At 40.7% G+C, this 20485-nt stretch overlaps 2 protein-coding genes across 4 annotated transcripts in view; one reads left to right on the top strand and one right to left on the bottom strand.

The window, feature by feature from the left end:
• Positions 1–4228: 4228 nt before the first annotated feature.
• Positions 4229–20485, top strand: part of Anks4b (ankyrin repeat and sterile alpha motif domain containing 4B) — a 17244-nt gene continuing 987 nt past the window's right edge. Inside the window, exons 1-3 of one of the 3 annotated variants that reach the window (XR_780120.3) lie at positions 4229–4540; positions 10917–12836; positions 14134–14197. Coding sequence is in view for 1 of the 3 variants with exons in the window: in XM_010623435.3 (XP_010621737.1) it covers positions 4377–4540; positions 10917–12003 (1251 nt within the window). In the remaining 2 variants the exon portion in view is untranslated. Of the gene's footprint in view, positions 4541–10916; positions 12867–14133; positions 15156–20485 lie in introns of those variants that run through there. The other 2 variants (XR_780118.3, XM_010623435.3) reach the window with 2 other exon arrangements.
• The window catches only part of Crym (crystallin mu), a 17218-nt gene continuing 14236 nt past the window's right edge, over positions 17504–20485 (bottom strand). The window contains exons 7-8 of the mRNA XM_010623434.3: positions 19896–19980; positions 17504–18143 (exon numbers count right to left, since the gene is read on the bottom strand). Coding sequence (XP_010621736.1) covers positions 18079–18143; positions 19896–19980 — 150 coding nt within the window. The 3' untranslated portion in view covers positions 17504–18078. The remainder of the gene's footprint in view (positions 18144–19895; positions 19981–20485) is intronic.

Genomic DNA, 20485 nt, shown 5'->3' with positions numbered 1-20485 from the left:
TTGGTTTGTGAGACAGGGTCTCACTATGTAATTGAGACTGACCTGGAACTCACTATGTAGCCCAGGCTGGTCTGGAACTCACAGTGATCCTCCTGCCTCGGCCTCCCGAGTGCTGGGATTACAGGAGTGCACCACCATGCCCGGCTTCAGTAATTTCTTCTGACAGCCCTGTGAATAATAATTGGAAAAGTATTCTCTTCAATTTACTGATAAGGAAACTGAGCCTCAGAGACAAGTAATTTACCCATCTTCACAGCAAGATCCAAATCCAGACTGAATGAGATGTCTCTGATCTCAGAACCTGGGCCCTCAACTATGACTCACGCTGGCTTTATCTCGGCACAGTGCTTGGTGTTCACATTTGCCGCTTTTCCCAGTCCCGGTATCAGGTGTGAGAGGACAGAGCAGCTGTGATGGTATTTGGTGATTTGCTGAAGGGCATTATAACACATCTCCATCCTACCAGCATGCAACAAGTTGGCAGCTAATATAATTTTTCTACGACCACTGTTCTTGCAGGTTTTTCATTTGTGTTTTGTTTTGTTCTTGGTACCAGGAATCAAACTCAGATCCTTGAGTTTTCAAGGCAGGCAATGACACTACTGAGCTAAATCCCCGGCCCTGTTCTTGTAGTTTTTACAGAATGTGAGTTTTGCAAGAGGATTCAGGTCACAGAGTATAGAGAGACCCACTGGTGGAAGAATTATGTTGATTGAAATCTTCAAGTCATGGAGCCAATAATTAATTAGGAAGGGGAAAAGCATAATGAAAAAACGGGGAAATTTATCCAGTTAATAAAGCCAGTTGATTTAACTGTAGAATTAAAATTCATAGCGCTTGCTTAGACTAGCCAGTATTCAAATTTTAAATAATTTGTTTTTGGAAGGCTTTATGAAACTCTCCACTGTTACAATGTATGCCATCTGGGATTTAGCATTTATAAAATGTGCAGTAAAGAGATGCCAAGAGTTTCCTCATGCAAACCAGATGGTACAATAACAGCTCTGTCTTTATTTTTCTGGCCGAAAAATAGGGCTTTGAATGGCTTGAAACTTATGTGAATAAATTAAGCCCAATCAGTACTTCAGGGACATTACAGTTTCAATAGTCAGTTTACCCTCCTAAATATTTTCATCAATGTTTTCGTTTAGTGAAGAAAAACCAAAAGTGCAGACAGTGGTTCCTTTTCATTGCTTCCCATCTTTATTCTTAAACAATGTTTCTAAAGAAAGAAACACCAATGACCTTTAATATGGCCAAGAAAGTTTCTTTAAGAGTGAGGTCTGTGATTATATCAGCAGCAAAGATGTTGAATTCTCTTATGAATCAGAAAAATCCACATCAGATAGGTTGGACAGTTTTATTACTGTGCTAACGAGAAGAAAAATATAAGTTGGCATTTTCTGGATAATACATCTAACATATTTTTACCTCAATAAGTTTCTCATAAACTCAAGTTCAGCACAGACAGTGGTATGCTAATGATGCCTTATTTTTTCCTGGCTGGGTTTCTATAATAGGAATTTTGTAACTACGTCTAGTTTATTTTCTGTTAGTGTTTTTATTTTCATTAAAATTCATAATTAAGATCTTCATTAGATGAAGTAATCTTTGTTAAAAATAACGTTCTGCTCAGACCTTTCTTTTCCCTTTTACATAAAAATGTGCTTCCCCACAACGAAGTGAATTTCTTCTGTAATTAGACTTGAATAGATTTAAAGAACAAAAACAGTCTGCTTTGAAAACCAGATCTCTTGGAGTTCAGGGGCCAATCTCATTAGTAAAAATACGTGTTTCTGGGCCATACAAGCTATTGAATTTCTTTCCCAATTAATAATGAATAGTTTTTCAGAACAATGAAGGAGACCTTCAGTTTGTACTTTGCTTATTTTGTTTTTTCTTGAGAATATATTTGAAGTACCAACTACCACAAATCTTTGTTTCTTATTCCTAATCTCCTTTTTTAAAAAATTCTGGTGGTGGGGGCTTGAACCCAAGGCCCTTATGCTGAGCCACATCCTCCAACCCTTTGACACTTTTTTATTTTGAGGCAGGATCTTGGTAAATTGAGATCCTTCTGCGTCAGCTTCCCAGAATGCTGGGATTTTCAGAGGGCACCACCACGCCCAGCTCTTTGCTTTTTCTTTTCCTCTCCCTGAGTAAATATTCAGAACTCTCTTTTATAGATGGTTACAGTCTTGGGTAAATTCCTTCTCCAAATGCCACTTCCTTTTGGCAAGGACGGGACTTCATGATAGGTGGAACACCTGTTTAGCTCCCCTAGTTGTCAGGGAACTCATGTTGTGTCAGGAGATGCTGCAAAATTATAAACACAGCAATGAGAAGCTGACAATGTCATCGCTCTACAGGGAAGAGAGGAGCCACTGGTAGAAAGCTCTCTGTGCGCTGCTCTTGGGGCCTGTTAACCCTATTTTCTCTTGGTCTTTGGCAAAAGGAAGCGATGTCCAGTCAGGAGGGCCTCTCAAAGTGAAATAGTGAAATGCGCTGGGGTGTCAGATAATGGAAAATAAAGGACAAAGTAAGACCTGACCCTCTGTACTTAAGTGACGGGAGGATACACAAGTCGTTGGAGGGATATTTCTCCGAGTTACACTACAACTGCAGGTGTTTACAGGAGTGGGGGCAGGTGTGGCTCCAATAAGGTTGATGAGAGGTATGACTGGGGTCAGTGTCACTCAGGTCTGATTCTTAGACTGTCATGTGCATGGCAAATGTTCTCTGATTTTCCAAGAGTCCAGCAGCATCTGGTCAGAGGAGGCGCACATGTACCAGAAGGCCAATACAGTCAAAACACAGAGTCCACGATTGCCCCACAATCACTAAGACAATTACGACAAAGTTAGTGTCTATAATACATGCAAAGCTGTGCTAGTTCTTTCCATTAACTTTGGCCCACACCATTTCCTACTAATTGTTTCCTACTAATTTCAAAACCCGGAGAACACTGCATGCTTCTATCTCTCCCTCTCCTCTTCCCTCCTTCCCCCCGTCCCTCCCACCCCATCCCCCTAAGCTACAGTCACACTACTAGTTACCAGTTTGTATTCAGAGAGTACCATTAGGAAAATGCAAATTAAAATCATAATATGCCACTTCATAATAAAAACTCGACCTCAAGGTCTTTCAAGGATGTGAAGAAACTGGAACGAACCCTCCTATACTGTTGGTGGCAGTTTGAAAAGGTACATCCAATTTGGGAAACAATTTGGCAATTTCTTTTTATGTATAATATGTTTTATTTGTAATATAAAATAATATGATTAACAGTAATTAAATTTCTGGGGTACAGTGTGAAATTTTAATACTTGCATACAAGTGTAATGAACAAATTAGAATAATCGCCATGTCTATCACCTTAGACATTTAACATTTGTTTGTGTTGGGAATATATAAAATCTTTTCTAAGTGAATCATAGATATGCTTCTAATGCCATAGAACATTAGAGCTCATTTTAGCAATTTACGATATAACCTAGCAATTCTACATTGTGGTAAATACACAAGAGATGTGAAAGCACACCAGTATGTCTACACAGTGACTTTCTGCGAATCTTCATAGCAATCTTGCTCATAATTGCGAAAAAGGAGAAACAACCAAAATGTCCATCAACTACTGAATGGATCAAAAGCAGTTGGTACATTAGCAGAGTGAAATATTATTTACCAATAAAAGGATGTTGGTCAAAATTTATACTTTGCAAAAAGTTAGACACAAAAGACTATATATTGTACAAATTCCCGTTCTATGAAGTACTAATACAAGCAAATCCACATACGAAGAAAATACATTAGTACTTTTCTAGAGCTGGAAGTGGGAATGAGAGTTGATTATAAATGAACATGAAGGAAATGTTTAGTGTGATAGAAATACTTTTAAATTAGATTATGCCAGTGTTTACACAACTCTGTAAATTTGCTAAAAATCATTGAATTTGAATGATTTTTAAATGAATTAAATTGGTAAAGTGAACGGGTAAATTTCAAGGCATACGGAGTGTCTACCTTGCTGAAGTTGTTTAAAAGACCTCCCCAGTGAGCTAGAATACTTCTAAAATTTATAGTAATTATATTTTATGTTCTGTGCCTAGTTGACCTGTTAATGGACATAGAAAAAAATTAAATACTCGAGATATTGGGCCTTAATATCCAGTGTTCTGTCCATTTCAGAAGGAAAGGGCCCAAGTTCCATGCTTTGAACCTTTCCAGCTGCTTTCCCAGGAGAGAGGCTGGCTTGAGCTTTGCCCTGGAGTGACGTTCCTTGTCACTGATTAACCAGCTCCCTAGGAAGTTAGCTCTGCCACCCTTCTGCTCTGCCTGGAGAAAGCCATCCCATCAAGCTTTGGTGAGTCGAAAAAATGTCCACTCGCTACCACCAAGCTGCTAGTGATAGCTACCTGGAACTTCTGAAAGAAGCTACCACACGAGACCTGAATCTTTCTGATGAAGATGGCATGACACCCACTCTCCTGGCAGCCTACCACGGCAACCTGCAAGCCCTGGAAATAATCTGCAGCAGAGGGTAAGTTCCACCTGGTGGTTTCTTTGCCCTCTTTGTAAACTCTTGAAATAATTGGCTTTTTAGTGAAGAGAGAAAACTGGGCTAGAGATGCTTTCTTTTATACTGAGATTTGGCACCATGGGAGTGGCTCGTCCCTTAGCCACACACACAGAGAAGAGGCCCTTTCTTCTAGGGTATTGTATCTCTCTTGGTTAGGGAAAGATATTTTAATTCTATGTACGTAAAAGGCTTTCCCATGAAGTTTAAGTACTTGCTGAGAAGTCACCATTCCACCTGGCTGTCACCCTTACTTGAGATAAATGATGGGTTTTTGTTTTTCCATCTACACTGTTACACTTCTGTGGCCATTTATTTATCATTTATTAGCATTCAAGTCCGTGATTCTTAATTAGAATTGTTGGATCTCCAAGCTATAGAAGGAACTTTCAGCCCTTCTTAGCATCATTACCTGTCTGGTCAACACTCAAACAATCACACACACAGTCGACACCCACCCTGTAATTTCATACAGTGCCAGGCAGTTTTCTCTTGCTTGCTCTGGCTGTTACGAGGTGGGTGTCAGTGTGACTTAGGTAAAGTAAAGAAATAAATGTGAATGAGGGAGCCAAGTGAATTCAGTTCAAACATATTTAGTATCTGATATAACACAGTCCCTCTTTTGTTTTCTTCTTTACTAGCCACTGGGGACACTGATCAACAACCTATCATGGTGATCGGATTTGAGAGGGGGAAAATAAACAAGTCATCTATTATGTGTTCTAAAAAGAGTAGAGGGCACTAAGTAAATAATATAGATATCCATCACAACCTCAGAGTGAGAAGAGGCTTTTCCTAAGCAGAAAGTGATTAAATTGGGATTGGAAAGACAGGATTGAAAAAATGAGGGGTGGACCAGGAAAAATGGAAGAAAGGAAGTTTCCTCTAAGATTGAGCACTTGCGTTCTAGGAACTCAGGAAGTTGGGTGTGACTGGACTTGCCTTGACTAGGGACAGGACAAGTGTGAGGAATAAAGCCATGTCACAAAGAGCCCTTGTAAACTCTGTGAAGGAGTTGAACTTTATCTTAATGGCAGGGAAGCCATGTCTTGTGTTTATCCAGGAGAACCTCAGGTAGACTCCTGTGTATAAAAACAATAAAACCTTGGTTTGTAAGCATAATTCATAGAAACATGCTTGTAGTCCAAAGCACTTGTACCATATTTCAAAGCAAAATTTCCCATAAGAAATAATGGGAATGCAGATGATTCATTCCATAATCCAAAAATATTAATATAAAATTATTATAATACTGTAATATAATATAATAAAGAGAATACAAAATATAAAGAAATATAAACAAATTAAGTTACCTTTGAAAACCTTCATGGACGGTGTGAGGAAGACGAGAGAAAGGGTTATTGTGTAGACTTGCACTGTCATGAGTGGAATCATTGCTATCTATTGGTTTGATGCAAACTTTTTCTTTTCATGCAACTTTAACAAGGAACCTACCCAGTGAATGACATTCACTTTTGCCTCCCTTTGAAGACTTCGTGGAAATGTGGTGTTGCATTGTTAAACATCGTTAAACAGCAGTATGTAGCACGTACACAACTGAAAGACTTTTTTAGATGTGTTGACAAATTGCCTTTCAGAAAGTGAATACTCATTTTGCCAATATTAGGTCCAAAGGTATGTATCAGTGTAGCTTTCGTGATTTTTAGCTACTGGTGAGGTTACAAATTATTTTACATTTAGTGGACCTTGTATTTCCACTTCTGTGAGCTCTATACTTATAACCTTGTCCCACTTTTACAGTGGCATCCTCAAAACTGCTCACTGATTTATATAAATGATGTTTTTAAAGTTAACAGTATCAACTCTTTGTCAAATATATTATACATATTTCCACAAAACTCATATTTTGATATTTTAAATACAAGTGCAAAAATAAATATATATAAGTATAGACTTTTAAGTATATATGAGTCTATCAATCTTTACTATATAATTCTAACATGGAGAGTCATTCATGACTAAATATTAAAGATATTTTCTGTAGTTTTTTTGGGGGGGGCGTTGAGATAGGATCTCACTATGTAGTTGAGACTGACCTGGAACTCACTATGTAGCCCAGGCTGGTCTTGAACTCACAGCTATCCTCCTGCTTCAGCCTCCTGAGTGCTAGGATTACAGGAGTGCACCACCATGCCTGGCTTAAAGGTTTTTGATCTGTATTGTGCCAGGAAGTTTTTGCTCCCTCCATTTTCTTCTTCGCACTCCTACTAAAACTAAGTATAAATATGCTTAAATCATTGTCTATCTGATAGGCAAAAAGGAAATGCTAATGCATTCTTTTATTTTGCATTTTCTTTGATTATTAGCAAGTTCTAATAATTCCTTTTTATGTAGAAAAGACATTTTTTAAAGAATTGCTTTTTTCCTGAGGACATCTTCACAAAAAATCAAATCAATTTCAAAAAGAGAAATTACAGAGGAACAGATGCTTAGAATGATTTAATTTAAGCAAGTGGCCTAGTTAGTGACAATAAGACCAGGCCAGCTTTAAAAATTATTGCCCAAAATGCACCAATTTACCAAAAAGAAAGGAAAACTATACATTAGTTTTAAAACTCCTTAATTTCTCTTTTGGGAACAATAGGGGAAAAAATATCAACAGTGGACTGAATTGATCCCAGGTTGGACTTGGATCATCAAATGAAGGAGCCGGTTCGTGGACACCTTGGCAGGTGTAGAAAATGGTGCTATCATAAATGTGAAAGAGAACTAGGATTGAATTTAGGAAGACTCCATGAAGCTTGCAGCAGGAAATATTTTTAAGTTTGACATCAACTGGAAAAGTTGCTTTAAATAGCATTTCTGCAAGTAGAAATAGCTTGTGTGTATTGGGGAAATCATATATTATACTACTGACAATTTCATCTATGAATTTGGAATTTTGGGTTAGAAACCTTCTTTAAAGAAAACCTGCCTTTCTGGTCATCTTGGGTTGTCCTCCTGTCCTTTCTCTCATTTTAAAAACATCATTTAAGACTCGCTGAGATGGGAATATTTCAATATGTTAGGGCTTTACGCATATTGATTTCATCTAGACTTCTCAGTACCCTGTCACTTCCCTCCGAGGAATTATCTTTTTAGCTTATCCAACCCAAGGGAAACTTTGAGCAAATTTAATCAGCGTGTTTTTGTTTATGTCTATAGAAACGTCTTGGATGTTTCACAATCCTTCTTTGAAATCCAGGGTACTAGAGGAGCCGTTTGAATACGGTGTTGGGTTAAAAGTGAAACCACGTTTGGGGGTGAAGTACTGTGCTCCTCCTGACAACCATGCCAAGGGTGAAAGAGGTCTCCTTTGATCCAGAACAATTAATTCACAAGGACTGACTAGAGCCTTCTTGAAAGAAGCTGCCCACCAAAACCGCGCTGTTCAGTATTTGCTTTCCTTAGATTTGGTTTCATTTTCCTGCGCTTTCTTGCATCTCACTTTTTCCCCTAGCTCCATGTGCTCTGGTCACATTGATGTATATACTCTGGGCCCCCAAATACGCCACGCAATGGCATCCATAGGTGTCCCTGCTCATGTTCGTCTCTCTGTGCAAAAGGAGGTTGCCAGTTTATAGGCTGGGTCTATGGGGCTAGTCCACAACGTGTTTTACTTGGACTTCACTATGTTTTTCTTTTAAGTCTGAGTCAGGGCTTTTTAAAATTCCATGAAATTCTGGATCTCTGACTTCCTGTTAAAAATAGGGGCTCTAGAAATATCGTTTCTACTTTCATTCAAGGTAGCATCAGGCACAGCTGATACCCAGCTGGCCCTTTCTAGGAAGAGCAAAACTTTGTGTCTGTGCAGAGAACAAACCTGGCCCCATTCAATTGCTTACATTTTCCTGCTTGTCTTCTTGGGGTTGGTTTGAGATTTCTGCAAGGAGATACAGAAGATGAAAGGGAGGAAAAAAATTTCTAATTATCTGATTAAGGAGATAACATAAGTATTCAACAAATTACATAGGACTACAGGTAAGTGCTTTAAAGCCAGAGGGGCTGTTGTGCTGCTGGAAATTTACCAGGTGGGTGTGAGAAAAAATGAATACATGAAATTAAGGATTAGAGACAAGGGATGTAATGACAAGTAATGTTTATTGAATAGTCACAGTATACCAAGCACTTTTCTAGGCTTTATATATACTGACTTATTTAATTCACATGGCAATTCTGATTAGGTAGTATAATTGGATTTTGTTGTTGTTGTTGTTGTTGTTATTTTTGTTTGTTATTTTCAGTACTTGGAATTGAGCCCAGGGCCTTCACATTGAACTACATCCCCACCCCTTTTTTAATATTTTCTTTTTAGACAAGATCTTGCTAACCTGCTGTATTTCCCAGGCCAAGCTTGAGCTTGCAATCATCCAGCCTCAGTCTTCCAAGTAGCGGGGATAATCAGCATGTATTTTTCTCAATTTAAGATGAGGAAAGGAAGTCCTAGAAAAGTTAAGCTGGAGGACTTGTAGCTGGAAAGATGGAAAACTGAAACATTTTAATATGTCTGTAGTGTCAGATTTAAAGACAGGGTTGATCCAAAGTATGCTGCCTGTTACCCTTGGGCAAATCAGTGAAGCTCTTTGAATCTTATTATACTTTCCTTATTTTACCTGATGATTCTTATCCCCCTTCTCTTAAGAGGGAGATTTTGATGGGTGGTAGTGGGCAGTGAATGTGAAAATGCTTTGCGACTGAAAACCAGGAGGCAGCCAAGAGTTCCCAGGGAGAGGTTATCATCAAATTGTATTTCAGTGGTCCACTGGTTGGGTTACACTAACTAGTGCTTCTCTTCCCAGCCTGTAGTGGCCTATAAATCACCTGATGATCTTGCTAAATTCTAGACTCTGAATCAGTAAGTCTGTGTTACAATCCAAATTTCTGCATTTCTAACAAAATCACGTGTTGCTGAGGCTGCCTGCCTGGGAACCAAATTTTGAGTAGTAAGAAAATACTCAAAGGAGAAAGTTTTCCGTGCATTATCAGATCAGCTGCAAAGGTGTGGATCTTCTTTTCTGTTTGGGCCTTCTACTCACCAGCAATGCTAACCAGGACTTCACAGGCTTTCTCTCCTATCCTTTCTTGGGGCCTCTCACAGGGAGCTGGTAGCCTTAGGCAGGATTCCAGTCGGCATCCATTCATTTCTGCAAATGAATGAATTTGCTGGGCTCCTACTACATGTCTCAGTTTCAGTGCCAGGCCTCAATACCATCTAGTGTCCTTTTTCCACTGGAAACTCTTGTGGAATTATTCATTTATATGATTCTGGAAGTAAGCGGAGCGACAAATAGAGGTATTCTAGCCTTTGTGTGAATAATGGTTGTAGCAGACCCTGTTTGCTTCCTACTTACATCAATTCCTCTCTTTTTTTTCTTGCTGATAGGACCTGCTTTTTGTTTTCTTTCAGCTGTTTATTTTCTCACATGTGACTCAGGGAAGGGTAGTAGCCTTGTGCTGGAATCAACTCTTACCAGCTCCTGAGAGGTTATTGCTAAATTTTCAGAAAGTTTGAGAATCAGTTAAACAACAATTATTAAAACAAAATTGTGTAAATTTACAACATAATAAATTATATTTAAAAGGTAATACTAAGCTGTGTGTGGTGGTATGTTCCTGTAATCCCAGCATTTGGGAGGCTGAGGCAGGAGGACTGAGTTTGAGATTAGCGTGGGCTACTTAACAAGTTTAAGGCCAGTCTGAACTGTGTAGCAAAAGCCTATCTCAAAAAAAAATTTTTTTTTACTATAGTCTATGCTCTTAAGATTGTGCATACTCATTATATCTATGTGATGAAAATAATTTATAATAGCATGCTGATGCACCTCTCTTCCAAACTATCTGAGGATGTCACATTGGTAACTTGAGATTTATCACAGTGAGTATATTTACAGCCCAGAAACTGGCACATACTCTTAACTCCGGAATTAGTTTTTTTCCTGAATGAGCCAGTTATTAAACATTTATTAAACAGTATGTTATTAGATAGTCCTATTCCTAGATTCAAGGGAAAATTCTAATTTTATCTAAATTAGACATGGTACTCTATTTCCCTTCCCTGAAAACCAATTCTGGCCAATGAAATGTGAAATTTGTCCTGCTAGAGAGTTCTTTGGAATGCTTTTCTTCTAAATAGGAAGTGTATTATAGTGATTTTTTTTCCCCCCTATTTCCGGCGATCTGGTCTCTGGCTGTAAAATATCTAGATTCACAGCAGCTATCACACATCAACATCCAGGGAGGATAAACATGCTGCACTCACATGTATTTTGTTCATTTTTAAAATTTTTTCCACTTTAGAGAAAAAAATTTTCAACATGCCTGTTTCTGTGTTTTCTCCTAGAGGGGACCCCGACAGATGTGACATCTGGGGGAACACTCCTCTCCATTACGCTGCCTCCAATGGCCATGCCCACTGTGTCTCATTCCTGATCATTTTCGGTGCCAACATCTTTGCCCTGGATAATAACTTACAGTCTCCACTGGATGCTGCTGCCAGCAGGGAGCAGGGCGAATGTGTTGCCCTCCTGGATAAGGCTGCCACCACCCAGAATGCTGTAAATCCCAAAAAGGTCATCAGGCTGAAGGATCAAGCTCAGAAGAATGCCAGGAGGCAAATCAAAGAATGTGAAAAGCTCCAGGAGAAACATCAAAATAAGATGGCCCATGCCTACAGCAAGGAGGAATCTGGGACTTTTTCTTCTTTCAAGAGCTCGTCCTCCAGGTCCTCCTTCTCACGTGCTCCTGCTTCCAGTACATTTGGATCACTCTCTAAGGGCATTAAAGACACCTTCAAGTTGAAGTTCAAGAAAAACAAAGATACAGCAGAGGAGATGGGGAAGGAAAGCAGAAGTGGGCAGAGGAATGTGATGGAAGTGTTCAGAGAGGAGGAAGAAGACTCGTTAGCGGGGAACTTCACAAAGAAGCTCACATTCTCAGCAGACGAGGACCAAGATACACAGCATGAATCCGTTCTCAACCGTCCAGGTCTTGGAAATATTGTTTTTATGAGAAACCGAATGTTGAGCTCCGAAGACCTCTCAAACAGCAAGAGCGGGTCAGGATTTCAAATGCCCAGGGAATTTCTCCAAAGACAAGGAACAGCAGAGGCTGATGAAGCTGAGGCTGAAGAAGGGGAGGAAAATGGCCTTGTAGGTGATCTGCCTTGGGATGAGGATGAAGTTGAGTGGGAGGAAGAGGAGGCTGATGCAGCTCCCCTGGAAGTGTTCTTGCAGTCCCTGCACCTGGGAGAATTCCTTCCCCTTCTGGTGAGAGAGCAGATTGATCTGGAAGCTCTGTTGCTTTGCTCTGATGAGGACCTTCAGAACATACACATGCAGCTGGGTCCCAGGAAGAAAGTCCTCGACGCCATAAACAGAAGGAAGCAGGTGTTGCGGCAGCCTGGGCAGCTGGTGGACACCAGCCTCTGAAGGGCTGTGCTGCGTCACCAGGATGAGCCTGCATCCCCAAGAGATGCTGTGGCGAGGGGAGGCCCCGCAGGCCTCACCCCTTACCTGCCCAGTTCTGCACCACTGGGAGCCCATTCTAGGGTTTTGGAGAAGCCCATCTGGGAAGGAGGCCCAGACTACTCTGGGAAATACGTAGACCTATCTGAATAAACTATCAGTGAGAAACTCCAGGGTACTGTGGAATAAGACTATGGCATTTCTTTTCAATTTTCATCTTTATATTTTTGAATAAAGAAAAGGTTAAATGGATGACAGAAAAGGGAAAGAAATTTTCTTTTTTGTCTGGGCATAGAATGATAATTTCTCATCACACTAGCCTAGTTTTTAATCCACACAGCCCGGGGATTCTAAGTCTGGTTCTGTCCTTAGCTCTATAACTTAGCTTGTCATTGGACATCGAAGTCCTTCATTGGCCTGAGGCTCGATGACCAACTTAAATGCATCTAACCCTTAAACAGATGCCTACATGTTTAAAAGAGGGTGAAGAAAGAAAGAAGAGTGTACCTTTGGTAGATTGAATCGTGTCCCTCTTAAAATTCATACGTTGGGCCCTTACCACCTGAACTGTTTTTGAAGATAGGTGACTAAAGCTTACCTGGTGTCCTAATGTTGGCATCCTACTCCTCTATGATGTTGTCCTTATAAGAAAAGAAAAATATACAAAAGATGTGATCACACACAGAGAAAAGATTGTATAAGGACACAGCAAGTGGGTTCTGTCTACAAGCCAAGGAAAGATCTCAGGAGAAATCAAATGTGCCAACATCTTGATTTTGGGCTTTCAACTGCCAGAGGTGTGAAAAAATAAATTTCTGTTGTGTAAATCATTCTGTCTGTGTTTTGTTATGGCAGCCTGAGCCCCTAATACAATGCATAAGTAAGAGGGTGGTAAAAGAGAAAGAAGGATACAGAAGAAAGATTTATGTACTGATGACTTTTCCAAGTGCCTCCTGAAATTACAAAAAGAAAAAAAATAATTTGTATGGAAGATTTGCTTGTAAAACTAAATTTCACATCTTTGTAAATTTTACTTATGTCTCTTGTTTATTATCGTTTATTACTATTGCTACATGTCCTAATGTGGGCAGGTTCCGTGATATACTTTAGCAAAATTGCTATTGACATTTTTTGAAAGGTGACCCCAAATTCAAATTGAAGCCCTATGTAATAGCTAAGTTTCATTGGGTTTTCATAGCCAGAAGTACAACAAGAGGAACCTACCATGTGTGTGTAGTGTAGCAACTGCTGTTTATTTTCAGCAAGGCTATCTATCTAGGTTACATTGAGAGGTATCATGAAGGATATAAACTTCAGGATGATACAGGTACTCGAATCTGATGAACAGTCACCTCACTCTTTGATTAATGTGCTTAGGAAGCTTGTTGGTCATTAAATAAGTATATTGCATTGGTGGATAATTATGTTTACAAATACTGTTTTGTTCAGGAATAAACTGAAATTGTACTTGTCTTAATAACATGCACAAATGCTGTCAGTACACAGAAAGCACTCAGAAATGTTTGTAGTCCAAGGCTGCCTGTAGTATATGTCATTATTGGAGATTCCAGGATCCTCTCTCCACAGATTTCCCAGAATCTTCCTGAGATACGATTTCTACTTCCAAACCAGACTTCCGTAATAAGGAAATCCATTGGGTTGGGAGAAACGAGCCTAAACGTGTGTCTCTTACCACTTTTGGGGGCAGATACTGATTGACATTTTTATGCTCTTCTTTGGGGCTCTCAGTCTCCTACAGTTTACAGAATTAATAAGTGAGGGGCTCTCTCTCCTGACTGATTAGTGAAGACATAACCTCTTCATCACACAGCATTATGTTATAAAGCAGGTTTATACCATATTTTAAAAGGGTATAAATGCACTGAGAATTCCAAATCTTTCAATCTACCTCCTCCAAGAAAAAGGAGCCTAAGAAGATGCTAGAGCAATAGACAGGCAAGGATGGTTATGAGCCAGTATGAGTTGCAAACATTCACTGATCTCAGACTTCTGTCCCTTAAAGATATTTGCATTGGCTCAATCTGGTGGTATCTGATCTCTGCCCAATACCCTGCTTTTTTCTCTCCTACTTAGTTCGATGTAAAAGTCATCAATCAAGGCAAGGTGACAGGAACATTTCACTGAAGAGAACATGCAGGTGAGTAAATGCATATGGTGCTTCTATTTCAGGCCAGCATGTAAGTACCAGTCAGTTATGTGCTCATAATCCTGAGTCACAGGTAAATCCAAAGCCCAAGTCTTATCTGACATCTCCTCAAACGTTCCACACACACACATCAAACTCAGGGTGCCCAGAATTGAACACATTTTCTTCCCAAATCAAGTTCTTAACATGAATAGTTTTTTCCCTTACACACCTGGCAAGGTCAAAAGACATTTTTGATTGTGGTGAGTTGGGCAGGAGAGCTTCTGAAGTCAGGTGAATAGAAACGATGGATGTTCGGTGTTGTACAGTGTATAAGGCAGCCCTCTGTGATGGTGAATCCTCCAGACCGAATGTTGATAGTCCTGAGGTTGAGCACCACCTATCCAGGTACCGGGGATCAAACTTGGGACCTTGTGCTTTCGAGGCAGGCGGCAGAATCGCTGAGCTAAATCCCCAGCCCTAAACTCTTCATTTTTGATGAATGCCAAGCTCAACCCAAAACGTCTCCTTTTTCTTGCCTTCATCACCCAACTGGTCACTTAAGTCCCTTCAACTCTTTAATATGTCATAAACCTAAATTCTCTTCTATGTCTGCAAGACCCTCATTTATTTTGTGCCCCCCTCTTTGCTCACCTGTGTTCAGAGGATCCTGTCTATCTCTAATTTGTTCTCTGCAGTGCTTGTTGAGTGATCTTTCTAATAGGCAAACCCTCTCATGCCACTTTCGCCTCCCCATTGATTTTCAGGCCTTCATCATCCCATATAAAATTCTTGTAAGAGAACTATTCTCTCCTCTAAGCTGTTGGTTTTGTTTCTAACCATTCCTCTTTGTCCCCTAATCATAACCACATCAGTTTTTTTATAGCTTCCAGAATATATCATGCCCTTCTTTTGCCTGTGTCTTTGTTCATGACCATCCCTCTGCTTGGAAAACTTTCTGCATGCAGCCAGCCCCACTGAGAGATCCACTTTCTCTCTCTTAAGATGTGCAGACTGCTTTCTATTTGTCCCTCTAGAACTTCTCTCTGCTCTTTTCCATCCTGCTCTCTTCAGGTGGCTGACTTCTGTAGGTTGCATGAAAGAGCACCTTTGCCTTGGGGCTTCTGCTTGCGTTTAGCCAGTGGGAGGTACCAAGAGGAGACTAGAGAATGAAAGATGGAGAGACTGGGGTATTTATTCACCTGTTTCTTCCATGCAGGGCCATAGCTTCCTTCATCTAAGCCTATCGCTCCTGTATGGCAGCCCTCAGCTACAGCCTCAGTTCTTGCTGGGTTCTATCAACTGCTCATTCAGTTAGTAGTAGTAGTAGTAGCTTCCTGCTTTTGCCAGCCCTTGGGGACATCTTTCTAAATAGCCTCCACTAACATCTCTTCACTTCTGCCTTTTCAGTGTGGCATATAAGTCCTGCTGGGGACCTTAAGCCATCTGGTCCTATAGTACCCAAAGCATTGCACTGCACTGTGATTGTCTTTTCACATATCTGTCTTACCTTGTGGATTGTATGTTCTTTAGAGGGTGAGGACTATTTATATTCTCTTATATCTTAGCCTCATACAGAGTAATGATAGGGGCTCTTGAGGAAAGAATGAAAGAAGAAATATATGAATAAACACAGTGTTGCCTTGGTTCACAAACGTAATTTGTTTAATAATTTTGGGAAAGATGGCTGTGGTTGTGTTTGCTACCCATTGTAGAATTTGCAAGCAAAACCAAATGCTTCTGTTTTTGAGCCAAACTGTTTGCAAACAAAAACACTGTGAACCAAGGGCCATTTATTTTGATCATTATATACCCTTCTCTATACATCCTATAGGATTATGACAATTAAGATCACCAGAAAGAAAGCCAGGTATGGTGGCTAATGCCTGTAATCCCAGCACTCAGGAGGCTGAGGCAGGAGGATCGCTGTGAGTTCAAGACCAGCCTGGGCTACATAGTGAGTTCCAGGTCAGTCTCAATTACATAGTGAGACCATCTCAAAAAACAAAAAAAGATCATGAGAAAGACTCTACAGCTCCCCAAGATATGCAGAATTAAATCATGTGGGTATTTTAGTTTAATACAAAAGTGCCTGTCCAGGCAGTGTGGTAAACACGCTTGACTTTTGGCTAATCTACCTGGAGTAGAAAGAGGCCCTGCAGGGTGGAGTATGGGTAGTAAAGTAAAATTAGATAGTTAGTACTTTGCTTTTCTGTTGACTTATCTGGTAACTACCTTGGAGTGTATGTGGGAATTGGACTCAGACAGGCTCTTTGACAAAACTTGGGCAAACTAGTGACTCGGGGGTCCCAGGGATAATTTTCTCTGCAACTCCATTTCCTCATCTGTATATTGACATTGGAATAGATGACTTCTAGTGGTCTTTTTGACACTGGTCCTCTAGGAGTCATGTAGATCTAGCCTTCTACGTACCCTGTCCTCCTTTATCTGTCAGCTCATGTGGTCAGAGAGGTTGGTTCCACCTCTGACATCCTGGGTGGGCATGTGTCCCTGTCCCTGAAAAAGGCCTTAAGGTTCCCCTGGAAAATGCAGTGATTCAGGGACACAACATGAGCCTGTCCAAAGATCGTGCTCCATCTCTTTCAGCTGTGATGCTAGGCTCAGGTATGAGCGCATGACCTCCTGGATGGTTCAGTTCATGTCATTCCTGGGACTTCTATCTGAAAGAAGGGATGCTTGTTTATGCTAGGGCTGATCAAGGGGACAAGGTATAATCTAAGAGCTGTTGGCAACTGTCCTGGCACCAGTGGAAAATGTGCTGAACAATGGAGCCAACACTGAAGAAAACAGAAAGGAGGGAAAAGAGAACCAGATTAGTTTCTAAAGACATTCATGAGCCCCTGGCTACAGCCATGGCTGGAACCAGTTACTGGTTTAATCCTTAGTAACCAGAGCCAACAAATTCCATTCTCCATTTGTTCATCCAACTTAAGGTAGACTGAGATGTGGTCTGTATTACTTGTGACCAAAGGAGTCCGGACCTACAAAGAAACTCCACCATTCCTTTCAATTTTAAGACAGATACAGAAGGCTATACATAGTATATGATTTCATGTAGAAGAAATTTCCAAAAGGGGTGAATCTATGCAGGTATAAAGTAGACCAGTGGTTTCTAGGGCCTGGGAGAGGAGGAAATGTGTAGCGACCTCAAAGGTTACCACATCTTTTGGAATGATAAAAATGTTTTGGAATTAGATATGGTGATGTTTGCACAACTCTGTGAATATACTAAAACCACTAAATTTTTATACTTTAAAATTGTGAGTTATATGGTGAGTTGTATTTCAATTTTAAAAAGCAGAAAAATTTCCATTATTGTCTTAGAGATGATTCACTCTAGGAGAATGAATGGAAACACTTTTTTCTTAAGTATTGGAGACTTAATCCAGGGTATCCACACTAAACTACACAGCCAACACTTTTTTGTTTTTAATTTTGAGACAGGGCCTTACCAATTTGCTAAGTTTGCCCAGGCAAGCAATCCTCCTGTCTCAGCCTCCCAGAGTGCTGGGATTATAGGCATGTGTCACATCAGTTGAATGAAAGCACTTCATTTCCCTCACTTCCTTGCCATAAGGAATGGAAGTTACTAAAGCAAATACTGCAGAACTGGGAAGCCTTTATTTCAGGGAAATCCAAAGTTAGTGGAACACAAAGGAAAGGAATGCTATTATAACCTGGTATAACAGAAGAAACATCACCTAGTTTTGGTTTCCACCTACAAATACAAACTCGGTATTTAAATGACATGATAAGCACAAAATTATAGTTCACTGGGGCCTGGCTCCCTCATTTAATCTGGAAACTAGGAGACGGCCAGGAGCAACTTCCTTGGAGTTGTAGCATCCCTCTCAACACAGAGCTTCGTCGTTTCATTTACCAGACGACCAGGAATCATATACCAGTTTGGCTGCAACCATGTCTTCCACTGCCATCCCTGGAAAGGACAGAAATTTGGTTCACCTTTTGTCAGAACAACTTATTCCTGATACAGACCAGGCCCTGTGGCTGGCAGTTCTTGGATACACAGCATGTACTGCTACTGCCCGTCAGAGCACTTGCTACCTAGAGGAGTGAGCTTAGGCGTGTGTGGCCTGCAAAGAGCAGATTACAACATAGAATATGTTGCTAAGCAAGAAATGCCCAAATCTTATGTCATTTAAGGTCTAATTTAGTGGGTCAGAACAGTGTAAGGTCAGGCAGTAAGTGTTTTAGGCTGTGTGGGCAACGTGGTCTCGGTCTCAATTACTACTCATCTTTGTCCTTACACTGGAAAACCAGCCACAGATGACACGAAAACAGATGAGCCTGCCTGTGTTCCAATAAGAAATTATTTATGGACAGTAAAGTTTGAATTTCATATCATTTGAGTGTGTCATGAAGTTTCTTTTGGTTTTTTTCCTAATCATCCAAAAATATAAACAGCATTTCTAACTCACGGGTTACACAAAAATAAGGCTGGTGGGTAGGTTTGGCCCATAGACCGTCGTCAGCAGACCCTCGGTCTAGCAGCAACACTGCATCCTTAGCATTTCCCTCTTGTCCTCTAGGTTGATTACACCAATCTGAAAATCTGAAACCCAAAGTGGTTTGAAATCTAAAATGCTTGCAGGGTCAGGGTGGCATTGCAATTTTGGGGCATTTCGAACTTTCAGATTAAGAATGCTCCACCTGTAAAATTCTATGCAAATGTTTCAAGATTGGAAACATTTCTGGTCTCAAGCATTTTGGGTAAGGGGCATTCACCCTACAACTTTGGATAGCACCTTAATCTTTGCACCCAGCACAGATACACACAGATGCTTAATGTGCATCTGTTAGTGAAAAGGATCTGCCAACAAACGAATCTCCAAAACGATAATCAAAAATTGCTCCAAAGCAGACAGCAGGTTTCTGCAGTGTCGTGCCTCCTAAGGAAGCTGGTTGACCTCTGGTCTGTTACGAACTCTGAAACTTCCAGACATAACTATCAGTGGGTGTCACTAGCCAGGCTGTGGATAAAGTTTATACTATGTTCACCTCTCTTCTAGTGCTTGAGAAACTTAGAAATATTTAACAACCAGCAAGGCGTGGATAATGACCAATGCGTGAGTGGACAGACACTTCATGCCCTGCCTAGAGTTAGAGCTTTCATTGATTGATCATGAAGAAGTATGGAAGGTCTTGAGAGAGGAGCAGAGTGCACTCTTGAGGGACTCAGAGGGACAGCCCCTGACCAAGCAGTGTGGGAATATTTCAGTCTTGTTGGCGTATCAGCTGTTTATTAGGTCTGCTCCCATGTGCTTCTTTTTCCTTAATCTTGTAGACTGGAAGAGCTGAGCCATGCGATGAACTGGCCACTGGGAGCTCACCCTTACCCACCTCTGAAGGATATCTCCTTCTGAGTTTCATTTATGTCTAACTCTAAATCATTTACTGCTGACACTTGCTATGTGAAAATCATTTTTCATGCATTTTTGACTTAATCCTCACAACTCAAGGTAACAGACAAGTGGCAAAGAAACTGTCCAAGGACACACATTGAGGACACAGCAGAGAAGGTACTCTAACCCAGGACCGTCCAATTCCAGCGTGTGGGGGCTTAATCACGATGCTAAGACATGTAAATCATTGACATGGTGACTCATTCCTTTTTCTAACTGGTAAACCTGCCTTGTGCTTTGGTTGGATTTGTGCCTGGGGATCTTACCCAGAGACTTGAATACCGTGGTCTTCTCACAGTGGGCTGGCTTCACTCCCTTTATCACTTCTCCCAGCTCAGCAAAGATCTCAGCCTATGAAACAAAGGCACACTGACGCAGGTCTGAAGCAAAGTCTGCTCAGGGTTGGCTTTTGAAGCCAACATGGAGTATAACAGAAATCGATAAGGGTCAAACTTGGGAAAAAAAAAAAAAGACCTGGATGATATCAGGAGGATGCTGCCTCCCGAAGTCCTTTTTGGCTAGCATCTACCTTTTTGATGGCATGTATGCAGAGAGAGATCCAAGTTTGTACTTAGGGGCTGTGTCAGTGATAAAATAGACATATTCTCATCTGAGTGGCAACTTTTAGAAGTTCCATTCTTGCTTCTGCGCTGATTACAAGGGGAAAAGGCAGCCCAGGAGGCCAGCAACAGTCCTATTGTGCTGGCCACGTGGGAAGGTTTTCCAGCTGCTGCAGGTTCCCTCCCATGTCCCAACCCGGCTGCCTCCTAGCACAGCATAACGGCAAAATCCTCTCAGCTTCTCCTTCCAGGTAGAGGGGACAGAAAAAAAAAAAATGCACATCACTGCCAAAATG

Source organism: Fukomys damarensis, unplaced genomic scaffold (genome assembly GCF_012274545.1).
Source record: "Fukomys damarensis isolate Sample0158 unplaced genomic scaffold, DMR_v1.0_HiC HiC_scaffold_34, whole genome shotgun sequence".
NCBI classification, from domain to species: Eukaryota; Metazoa; Chordata; class Mammalia; order Rodentia; family Bathyergidae; genus Fukomys; species Fukomys damarensis.
Note: the sequence above shows the minus strand (reverse complement) of the source record. Positions and strands in the feature narration are given on the sequence as shown.